General features: G+C 39.9%; 1 protein-coding gene and 1 long non-coding RNA gene across 4 annotated transcripts in view; one reads left to right on the top strand and one right to left on the bottom strand.

Annotated features, from left to right (window-relative positions):
• Positions 1–11944, top strand: part of LOC132382537 (uncharacterized) — a 79091-nt gene that overhangs the window by 42438 nt on the left and 24709 nt on the right. The window lies entirely within an intron of this gene.
• The window catches only part of clpxa (caseinolytic mitochondrial matrix peptidase chaperone subunit Xa), a 48896-nt gene continuing 36972 nt past the window's right edge, over positions 21–11944 (bottom strand). For both annotated transcript variants that reach the window (XM_059952820.1, XM_059952821.1), the window contains 5 exons: positions 9915–10079; positions 8775–9074; positions 7893–7985; positions 2902–3008; positions 21–946 (listed from right to left, as the gene is read on the bottom strand). In XM_059952820.1, coding sequence (XP_059808803.1) covers positions 856–946; positions 2902–3008; positions 7893–7985; positions 8775–9074; positions 9915–10079 — 756 coding nt within the window. In that variant the 3' untranslated portion in view covers positions 21–855. The remainder of the gene's footprint in view (positions 947–2901; positions 3009–7892; positions 7986–8774; positions 9075–9914; positions 10080–11944) is intronic.

The raw sequence follows: 11944 nt of genomic DNA, 5'->3' as shown, positions 1-11944 counted from the left end.
CAAGGTGACCAAACTTGTAATCTGGTAAGTACTCAATTTGTACATTTTATTTATACAACCAAGGATTTACAGAAATTCATCTTCATATCCTTCAGTGTTGCAAGAAAATGGATTTCTAAAGGACTAAAATCAATTCTGTTTCTGGTCACAATACCCCAGAAATACAGAAAAAAACATAGTACATGTGTATTGTGCTTAATACTGAAGATACCTAAAATGTTATGCATAGGTTAGCACAGTAACAACTGAACCAAAATCATGTTCAAAACATTACAAATTAAGAATCGAAACTGAAATCCCCACAAAAGCTTCGAGTAAAACCTGCCTATTTTCCATTTAATCTCCCTTTGCTGCAGTCTCTTCTTCAATCTGATTCCCACATTCTGAAAGCAAGTATGAAATTCTTTTTTTTTTCTAAATGACTATAGCACCTCTAGCACAAAGTTCTGAAATGTTCTGATGAATTAATGAGAAATTTAAGGATATTCAATAAGATCTTGCTCCCATTACACAAGTTGCACAATTGTTCCTGAACTGTAGGGAAGAGCTGCTTAAAAATTGTAACATATGATAAACACACTGAGAAATGTGTTTATAGTAAAATTCAGAGATGGCATAATGACCACTGTACAAAGTTTTACTATTTTACAAATACATGATCATTTTCCAGGTCTGCTGAGATCATGCTAAGGGGATATGGACCGTCAACCCCTACCAAACATCTATTCTCTTCAAACAGTAACTCCCTAGTGAGAGGAACAGGTTAATAAACTGTTTAAAGCCTTAAAATTAATTAAAACTAGTTTCAATTTCATATGAGGCTCATCTTGCACATATTGCTCTGTACTGTGATCTTCAGTTGTTGGCAGCATCTACTTGGCGATGCCATCGATCATCATCCACTCCAGAATCATAGTCCTCTTCAACAGTCTCCTTCGGGGGCGCTCTAAATAAAGAAGATATGCATTAGGTTCAAGGGAATTATATTTAAAATTTTCAAACTGAAGGACAAGCTTTTCCACTTAGATAATGGTGGGCATATGCAATAAGCTGCAGAGTAAGCGGCAGAGGCAAGTAACAATTATGACATTTAAAGACACTTGGACAGGTAAATAGATAGGAAAAGTCCAGAGGAATATCGGCCAAAGTAGGCAAATAGGACTAGCTTAGACGTTGGCCAGCATGGATGTGTTGCGCCAGAGTATTTCTGTGGTGTATAATACTATGATTCAGCTGTTTCTCAAGATGAACAGTGCTGCTGAACTGGAGCTACATTTACTATTCAAATTTTGGTAAGTGACAGCACAGAAGTGCTACCCATACCTACCTATGAACAGCCCACGTATCTGCTGGTGGAGGGCACACTGACTGGTTGCGTCACAGCCTGGTTTTGAACCTAAAATGCACAGGTTCACAAGAGGCTGCAGAGGGTTGCAGACTCAGCCATTTCCATCAATCTGTAAATTCACTCTCTTACTATTATTGGGACTGTGTGACGAGAGACTAAAAACCCGCAGACAATGTTTTAATAACAGCTTCTTCAGGTTTCACGACTGTCCACAAACTCATGAATACTGGTTTGTTATTCTTCTCTTTCACTATTTACAGTATTTTTAAAAATTTAAGTTATATTTGTCTTGTACCGTATTACTGCCACAAAATTACAAATATCCTGAAACGTCAGTAATAATAAACATGATTCTGATTCTGCTGGACCAACAGCCCAAAATGAGTCTAGATTTAATAGCAATGGTGCAGTGAAAGAGTGACCTTTTTTGGTGTGCTTTTCTTTAATGTTTACATATAGTGGAAAACAAAGGAGGGAGACAAGACAGTAAGTGCTACTGTGTGGTTTCAGAGAAAATATTTTACATATGTTTTCAGAGGACTAATGAGGAAATACAGCATTACATAACAGCTTCTTACTAAGAGTATTTGTAGGTGGAATTTTATCAGTACAACAGTACATCCATGATAAGATGGAAGTTTTAAGAACTGTTAGGGTGATAACTGAGCTGCAATGGACATGAAAGATAACTTTGCCTTACCCTCGACTACTATGTTGTTACCAGAATTGTGTTTTCCACAATTTATTCTTCTGAAAATCAAAATGAACATTCTAATCTAACTCCTAAAATAAAAAAACAGGTTTAAATTGGACATATTTTCCAGCTTTGTTCTAGAATTTATTTTAGAATTAATTGTGATATTTGCTTGACATGAATTCTCCATGGAGTTGATGAAAAATATCGTACTGCCACATTTCTTCAGAAATTGCATATTATCTGCTTAACACATGGAAAATCACTGAGGCAGAGTTGAGGCTTCAAGAACAGAATTAGGGAGTCTAACCTTTATGTTTCGAGAAAAGAGAAAGAAATGAAATACATTTTCACATCGTGAAGATTTGTTGAGTTAACTTGAAGATTTTTTTTGACCAGAAATGGACAAGGCCACTTGAAGAAAATATGAAGATAAGCATAAACAGTCCCAAGTCTCCAAAATAGGATTTGACCATATGGAAATAATACCCAGTGAACTCTAAATTTATGAAATATTATAAATATAGATAGATCATTCTAAGTTTTTTTTTCCCCAGAGCTGATGGGCAGGTCACACAGTTATGACAGCTTAATGATTTTTGATGAGTTCACTGGAAAATGTAATTTTGAGAATCTTGTGTTTTCATCAACAATCATTAAGTAACTTCCACGTGATCTATCTTTTGCTATAAATGACCTATAAAAGGCAAAAATGAAAGCAGAAGCACCTGCCTACATCACAATTAATGTACTACCACTTTCAGATACAAATATGTAGAACTAAGCACAATCCATGTTGGAGATTTAAATTTTTGTAACCGTCACTTTCCTCAGACATAAATGACCATTGGAGATTTACCGCATGTATCCCGGTGGTTTCTTTCCATCGACTACATCTTTGTTCAATTCTACAGCAACAATGTCTGAATTTGGCACTTCAAACATCGGCTCCAACAGCAGCTTTTCCTGAAAACACATCTTACTTTTAGAAGTTGCAGTTATACCTCACAACAAGCACAAATCAGACTTACCCCAAGTAGGAATAATATTTAACACTAAGGCAAGGTGCTTTAATATAAACTCAGTGGCCACTTTATTAGGTACAGGAGTGGATCTCAGGGCAGTAATCTGTTGCTGTAGGTTCAAGGTTCAACATGTTGTGCTTTCTGAGATGCTCTTCTGCACACCATTGTTGTAATGTGTGTTTATTTGAGTTACTGTCATATTCCTGTCAGCTTGAACCAGCGTGGCCAATCTCCTCTGACCTCTCTCATTAACAAGGCATTTTCACCCACAGTTTTTTGTTTTCATTTTTCACATCATTCACTGTAAACTAGAGACTGTTGTGCGTGAAAATCCCGGGAGATCAGCAGTTTCTGATAAACCCAAGCCATCTAGTCTGGCACCAACTATCGTTCCACAGTCAGTCACTTAGATCACATTTCATCCCTCACTCTGATTAGTCTGAAAATCAACCTTGTTGGCATGCTTTTATGCATTGAGTTACTGCCACTTGATTGGCTGATTAGATATTTGCATTAAGATATATAGGTGTACCTAATACAAGTTGCCATTGAGGGTACACGCTATGTAAATAACTGAAATACCACAATGTCTTATTGGGCTGGATTGTGCTCATCTCTGACTTTGTAGCGAACATACAGTTACCACACCCTTTTGGACCATTTCATTGTTTCCATGCCTGGGCATTGAAATGCTGAACACAGATGTGCTAGTTGTCAGATAGCAGTGCCTTTGGCCTCCTGATTGTCATTCAATGCCATCTAATAGAAATAGTGGCAACAATGAAGGACAATGAAAAATTGTGTTTAGAAGAAGGCAAGAAATTACATTCTGTTAAAAGGAAATAACAAACCAACCCCTCACAGTGTTCCATGGATGAATACAACCTGAAAGGGAGGCAAAAAAAAAATCAGAAAAATAAAGAGAAACAATAAAATCAAATGATCAGTTGGTGATGGGAATAGAACCATTGAAAGAGAAACCAAAGGAAGATAGAGGAAACAGTAAATTGATATTGTGCGTTGATATTTAAGTGAAGACAAATTAAAAAATGAAAATGAGAATAATTAAATTTAATGATCATGAAAACCCTCAGCCCAAATTGTCTGCAGGCACACTATCAAAGAATCTAGGGAAAAGAAAGTAGAAGCATTACTGCTCCATTTTGATAATTCATTAGGAAAGGCTGTAGTGCTAGAAGACTAATGGATAGCTTAGAAATGATTGTATTTAACAACTGAGATAAAACTTTTTGAGGGAATTATAAATTGACACAAATCATTCCCATCACAAATGAGCGATACAGCACAGGTACAGCCACATGGCCCAACCGGTCTATGCCGGTAGCTCCCTGGCTTGTCCTTGCTACCCTTCTTAAGCAATAGAAAACATTATACACCTTCCAGTCTTCAGCAACTTCACCAATGGATAATGAAGTCAATACCTCCATAAAGGGCTCAGCAACAACTTCTCCAGCCTCCTGCACTTAGTCAGGCCCTGGGGATTTAACCACCTTAATGCACCATAAAGCTGCAAATACTTTCTCTCTGGCAATATGAATTTTCTCCAAAACATCTCCATTTGTTTACCTTACCTCGAGTTTCTCTGATTTGCTCTTCGGTAAACTGAGGTGAAATATTTGTTACAAATCCTAGCTGTCTCCTGCAGTTCAAGACTTGGGTGGCCCTGTAGATCTCTCAGGGGACCTACTCTCTTTCTAGCCATTCTATTTCTCTTGGGATTTTCCTTTACCATCTAGATCCATCTCAAATCTTCTTTGCCCTCTTGATTTCCCAGTTCAGAGTATTTTTAATTTTATTATAGTCATCAGGGAATTTATTCATCCTTAATCTCCTAAACTAAATGTATGTGTCCTACTTTTTGTTGATCGGAACCTCAATCTCTCCTCTCCTCAGCCTTGGTTCCCTAAACTTTACCATTCATCCAAACAGAAATCTACTGTCTTAAGCATTTGCTGCTTTCCTTTCAAACATGCTTACCCAATTGACCTATGCTAGATCTTGTCTAACTGCCCCAAAACTAGCCCTGTTCTATGTTAGGACCCTAACCTACAGCTAGGTCCGATCGTTTTCCATCACTATTTAATACCAAGAAGAATTATAGTCACTTATTTCTCTGACCCTCTTACAATCACTCCTTGCCTGTTCTCCATCTCCCTCCCCTCCCCCTTCTTCCTCCCGAGGCCTCCCGTCCCATGATCCTTTCCCTTCTCCAGCTCTGTATCCCTTTTGCCAATCAACTTTGCAGCTCTTAGCTTTATCCCTCCCTCTCCTGTCTTCTATCATTTCGGATTTCCCCCTCTCCCTCCCACTTTCATACCTCTTACTATCTTATCTTTCAGTTAGTCCTTCTGAAGGGTCTCGGCCTGAAACATCGAATGTACTTCTTCCTATAGATGCTGCCTGGCCTGCAGTGTTCCACCAACATTTTGTGTGTGTTGCTATCCTATTAAGAGCCTGCTTCTATGCTGTATGACTATTTTCAAAATGCTTTTGATGAAATATCTGTAGGAGGTTGTGTTCCATGACCTCATTCATCAAAGTCAGGGACTAAATAGCAGAATGAATTTCTATATGACTTTAGAACAAAGTGGTGATCTAACAGAGATCTGGACAGAGCAAATCTAGAAAGCATTTTTGGTAAAGCTGCGTAAATAAAGATCATTATGATCATCAACTCCAACAGAAGCTTATTGTAAGGATGATGAGAACATAGAACTAATTAACCAGAGTGGTTGAAGTAGAGAATACATACATCAGAAAGAAAGCCAGAAAAGCATGAAGGCGAGGAGGATAGAGAGTTAGAAATTCAGATGAAGGAAAATGGGCGTGTTTGAGTACAGTCCAAAATGTTGTCACACACTGCTTGGTTTAAGAGCTGGTTTCTGTGGCATGAGTAATATTACACAGCAGAGAGTTCTCAAAAGGCCATCGTGGTGCATCCAGTGACCCTGACCTCACACATCATCAAGACCCTAGAGAGGCTGGTCCTGGCTCACTTTGTCCCCTGGTCATTTTAGCCCTCAGTACCCTGCAGTTTGTCTACCAAGAGCACATTGGAGTTGACAATGCAGTAATCTATCTGCTGAACAGAGTCTACTCCTATTTGGATAAGCAGGGCAGCACTGTGAGGATCACATTTGATTTCTCAAGTGCCTTCAGTACCATACAGCCCTCATTGCTGGGGGGGGGGAAGCTCTGTTCACTGTAGGTTGGCACTTACATAGTATCCTGAATAATGGACTACCTGGCTGATAGACCACAGTTCATGTGGCTTCAGAGCTGTGTGTCAGCTATAAGCAGCACTGGGGCCCACAGGGGTCTGTATTGGCTTCCTTCCTGTTTATCCTGTATACCTCGGACTTTAGGTACAACACTGAGGCAAGTCATCTGCAAAAATTGTCAGATGACTCAGCAATAGTTGGGTATATAAAAGGAGCCTGGGAGGATGAGTACAGGGCCCTGGTAGAGGATGGTACAGGCTGAATCCTATGTAGCTCAACTTCAGTAAGACAAAGGAGAGGTTGATGGACTTTAGGAAGACTAAGCCTGCATTGCTCCCCATTCCTATTGATTGTGAGGACGTGGATGTGGTGAGGACCAACAAGTGCCTGGGGGTGCACCTGGATGACAGACTCAAGTGGAGCAGCATCACGGAGGATGTATACAAGGGACAGAGTCACCTCTACTTCCTGAGGAGTCTAAGGTTCTTTCAAGTATGCAGGCCTCTCCTTCACATGTTCTACCAGTCTATTGTTGCCAGTACAAACTTTTATGCAGTGCTGTGCTGGGGAAATGACATCAACACAGTTAATGTCAACAGGCTCAATAAACTGACTAGAAATGTTGGCTCTGTTATAGGAGTTAAACTGGACACACTGAAGGCTGTGGTAAAACAAAGGACCTGACGGAAAATCTTGGAAATTCTGGACAATGTTTCTCACTCTCTGCATGCCACCTTGGTTGGACAGAGGAGGACTTTTAGTAACAGACTAAGACAACTGTGCTGCTCCAAAGAGCGTCATATGAGGCCATTCTTACCCTCACCATTAAGTTCTATAGCGAGTCAACTTATAGCCAGGGAAGTGACAACCCCCTCTGAGACAATTTTTTTAAAATATATTCTTTCTTATTTCTCTTCCAAAGTTTGTATATTGGCGTATCTATGAATTTGTAATGCTATAGTGACACTGCGGTTTCCTTTGGGATCAATAAAGTATCTCTCTGGGGTCCTAGTCATCATTTGCAAGTTTTGTAGGAGTTCTCTCAGATATGGAGAGTCAACTTAGTCAGCCATTTTAATTGGATGAAGTTACTGCAGAATGATGCATGCTTAGATTCCATATGATCCAACCCAATGAGATTTCATAAAATTGACAATACAAAGAATTTGCAATACTTGCCACACACTGGGAACCTAACGCTAAAGAATTAGAAAGTTATGCCGAGAGTACATACTGAATATGACAAAAAGAAATTACTTGGACTTGAGTACAGCTTAATATGTGGTTTAATTATTTTCCTCCCATGTGACTAACTTTAATCAATAGTTCACCGATGGAACCCAAGAAGTAACTCTCCAGAGTGGTAATAACAGCCCATTTAAAAAAAAATAGCATAACCCCCCCAGAGATTTTGACCCCCCCTTTGAGCACCAATCCTCTAATCTCAGCGACCCATTTAAAAGCTTACATTGCCTTAACCCCATCCTTTGACCCATCAGAAACGAAGCTCTTCATCACAGTAGTATGCAAGCACAAACACAACTGTAAACCAACCCTTTTAGGTAATATTTTCAGAAACTTACCATGATTGATCTAAGACCTCGTGCACCAGTCTTCCTTTCCAGAGCGAGGCCGGCTATAGCTCTCAAGGCATCCTCAGATACATTAAGATCACACTAAACAGATTGTTAGAAGTTCATAGATCAGTAATGATTACAAAGACAGATCTTCAAATTACAAATTACTGCCTCTAGATATAATTTCTCTGAAAAATGGTTAGATCCAAATTGTACATGCAGGTTTAAAGGAAAGCCTCAAGGAAACTAAGATTTTGAAAATACATGTTTATGTTTATTTCAAGTCTTTCAATTACTTCACAGTACCATCAGTCTATCTGGTAGCCTTTTGGGTATCCACTCTATGGTAATAAATTTTCTAGTGATTGAGAAATTACATTTTTCCATTTAAACCATGGCTTGTAACACATGGCAATTGCGTTAACTAGTAAGATGGATTGCACTTCACACAGCAAAACACCATTTTCACCAAAGGCCTGAAGCTTTAACAAAATGGATCAGCAGTAGCTAAAATTGAAATGTCATTTCTGTGCAATTTTATTTGCTGGTTCCCGAAGGAAGCTTGTACTTGGCTTTCCCAGCAAAAAGAACTTTAATGGAAATAGTTTGTATTTTCTTTTAAAAAAAGGACAAACATTTAGCCTTCTTAATTATCAGACAGTATGCATGCATCCTTTATGAGAAATATAGGGAGAACAATTGGTTAGTTTTATAAATGGAACATGGGACGAGACGCTTTATGATATTCCCCTCTCACATTTCATATCCTATGCAAATAACTACATACATACAAAATTACCAATATTTATTAAAAGAATTATCAAAATAAATCTCTTCGTTCCTTGCAATTAAAAAAAGAACAGCTGAGAATAAGAGTCTAATTCGCACCTTATCCATACTAAACAACGCCTGGTATTGTGGGATGACAGCATTTCGAGGTTCTGTTAAAATCCGCACCAATGTGTCCTCATTTAGACTATGCAGTGGAACTATCACAGGCAGTCGCCCTACAAATTCAGGTATCATTCCAAATTCTATCAGGTCCCGGGCCTCGACGTGGCGAAGTAATCTATCTTTCTCTTCCAATTCCTGTACTGTATTGTTGTCACCACTCATATTTGCTAAATCTGCTGCTGCTGCAGCTCTTCGCCCTTTGCCAAGATTTGAGGGTGTGCCAAATCCAAGGTACTGTTGAGACGGGACAGAAGGAAAGATTAGTTTTATAAATCACAACAGTTCTTTACACAAATATGCCAACAGTAGTGAATACTTCGTGTTGGCACGTGGCCTAGTGGATAAGGCATCAGTCTAGTGATCTGAAGGTCACTGGTTCGAGCCTCAGCTGAGGCAGCGTGTTTGTGTCCTTGAGCAAGGCACTCAACAACACATTGCTCTGCGACGACACCGGTGCCAAGCTGCACGGGTCCTAGTGCCCTTCCCTTGGACAACATCGGTGGCATGGAGAGGGGAAGACTTGCAGCTTGGGCAACTGCCGGTCTCCTATACAATCCTGCCCAGGCCTGCGCCCTGGAAACCTTCCAAGGTGGAAATCCATGGTCTCACAAGACTAATGGATGCCTATTATTATTACTATTAGTGAATACTTTAAAACTATTTCAATTAGCTCCCAAAAAAGTACTGATTTTTATAAAAATAACTATTAAATGCTTTGTTATCTTGCCAGTGAGGAGTTGTCTTCAACTAAGGTCTCTAATCATCTCCCATAATGTCAACATCCAATATTAACGATTTACAAATGCACAATGAGGTTTCAATGCAAGGTCAAGATTGAGTTTGGCTGTAACAAAGTTAAGAGCAAGTTAGCTCCTGATGTTGGTTGTCCATGGCTGTAGAGAGATTGTCACTTGAAACTAAACTCCAGCCTGAATTTGTACTGAAAAGTAATTAAGGGGTAAAACACAGTAACAATTCTCGGTGACTGCCATCAAAAGAACTAATTAATTCAATATTAACTACTTTTCAAAGTCAATGTGCATGAAGAACAACCCAGAAACCCAGGACCCTTACCTTTTCGTTTTTCCTCCTGCTGATAATCCTATCCAGACCATTAAAAGCACCAGATGCCACAAATAAAATATTAGTTGTATCCACCTGAACTGTTTCTCCACGTAGCTTTCTGGAATTTTTTTCTGGAACATTTACAATTGTCCCCTCAAGTAACTTCAGCAGCCCCTAAGTCAGACAAGAGAAAGAAATTCTTCTTTAAATTAAAATATACATCACTATTCAAAACATACAAATTGGAAATTTCAGGAATGCTTCCACAATTGCTGTGCCATTAATTTAAAGAAATGGGACATTAATGTAGTCAAAAAGCCTCCAGTCCAAATTTTGGCCCTAAAGCACTCACTGCTCTTTGAAAGAGCAATCTACCACCAACCTGTGCCCACAATCCAGAAATTTATCTTTCCTTCTATCTCTTTTTCATTCATTCCTTTAAGGTTACTAATTAATCTGCACCAGATTCTTCTCAGAAACTACATACAAAGCATTAAAACATATGCAGAACACTACCGCACAAGAACCGGCCCTTCAGCTCACAGTGCCGTGTAACCACAACTATGATGTTAGTCGCCCATGAAACCTTATAGGTAGCTCTAAAGTGTGCGGCCATTCTTTATTTCACGTGTGGATTTAGCAGCCTATTTCTTTTGTTTTCTAAAAGTCTCCCAGCAGAAGTCTTGCATCACCCTCTTTGAACACCAGCCTTTTAATCTTAGCTGCCCAAGAATATTATGGCCATTCCAGTTCTTTTGTTCAGTCTTAAAACAATATCCTATGGTTTTCAATATAAGTTCGTTTACTGTCATTCAACCATACAGATGTATACATAACGAAACATTGTTCCTCTAGGCCACAATGCAAAACACATATAGTTACGATCCACCACATGCAGTCAGAAGAAAATATTAGCACAAGTCCCTGAGTGCCATGCCTGAAAATTCTCAGGCTGATATGATATGCAAGGTGTTGCTTATCTAAAACTTTATAATGTTACTGGCACAACTACAACAAAACACAAAGTAGTACGAATATGTGAAACAGCAGCAATAAAAGATGAAAAGTGACCGGTGCGGGATGAGAGTGTGTCCGGGGGGGGGGGGGGGGGCAGGGTGTTGGGTGGGGAAGGGCATCGAGCATTCAGACAGAGGGGACATGTGTGGTGGGTGGCAGCAGGTGTTAAGTCTAATAGTCTGGGGAAGAAACTGTTTCCCAGCCTGACAGCTCTGATTCTTATACTGTGGTTCCTTCTACCTAATGCTAGAAGGACAAAGAGATTGGGGGAAAGATGGGAAGGGTCTTTGGCAATGTTGGAGGTACTGTGTGTGTAGCACTTCTGATACATGTCCTGAATGGGGAGAGGGGGAAGCTTGACCCTGATGTTTTCAGCAGTCCTCACTTTCCATTGCAGTGTCTTGCAATTCTGATACATTGCAATTTCCACATCAGTCAGTGATGTAGCTGGTCAGGACTCCTCAATAGTGCTCCAGTAGAATGTTGAGAATGGGGGGAGGAGGGGAGGGGAGAAAAGCTCCATTTGCCTCAGTCTCCTCAAACAGAAGGTGCCACAGTTCTCCCTTGGCTAAGAGGGTGTTGAGGGACCAGGTGACATTGTCAGTGATGTGCATGCCTGGGAACTTGGTATTTCTGACTCTCTCTGCAGAGAAGCTGCTGATGTGCAACAGGGAGTTGTCAGCCTGAACCTTCCTGTAGTCAACAATCATCTCTTTAGATGCCGAGACTTAGATTGTTGTGTTGAGCACCAATCCACAAGCTGCTCTACTTCCTCCCGTTTGCTCTTTTATCATTGCTGCTGATGAGGTCACACTGTTGTGTTGTCAATGAACTTCATGTGTTTAGAACTGGATTCAGTAGCACAGACATGTGTTAGCAGTGCAAACAGCAGCGGGCTGAGCACGGAGCCCAGAGACACAGGTGCTCAGCATGATGGAACCCGAGATGCTGCTGCCAATACGGACTGTCTGCAGTCTCTTTGTCAATGATACAGATCCAGTTTTAGCAAGATTCTTGGGAAA

The sequence above is a fragment of the Hypanus sabinus genome, chromosome 28 (genome assembly GCF_030144855.1).
Source record: "Hypanus sabinus isolate sHypSab1 chromosome 28, sHypSab1.hap1, whole genome shotgun sequence".
NCBI lineage: Eukaryota > Metazoa > Chordata > Chondrichthyes > Myliobatiformes > Dasyatidae > Hypanus > Hypanus sabinus.
Note: the sequence above shows the minus strand (reverse complement) of the source record. Positions and strands in the feature narration are given on the sequence as shown.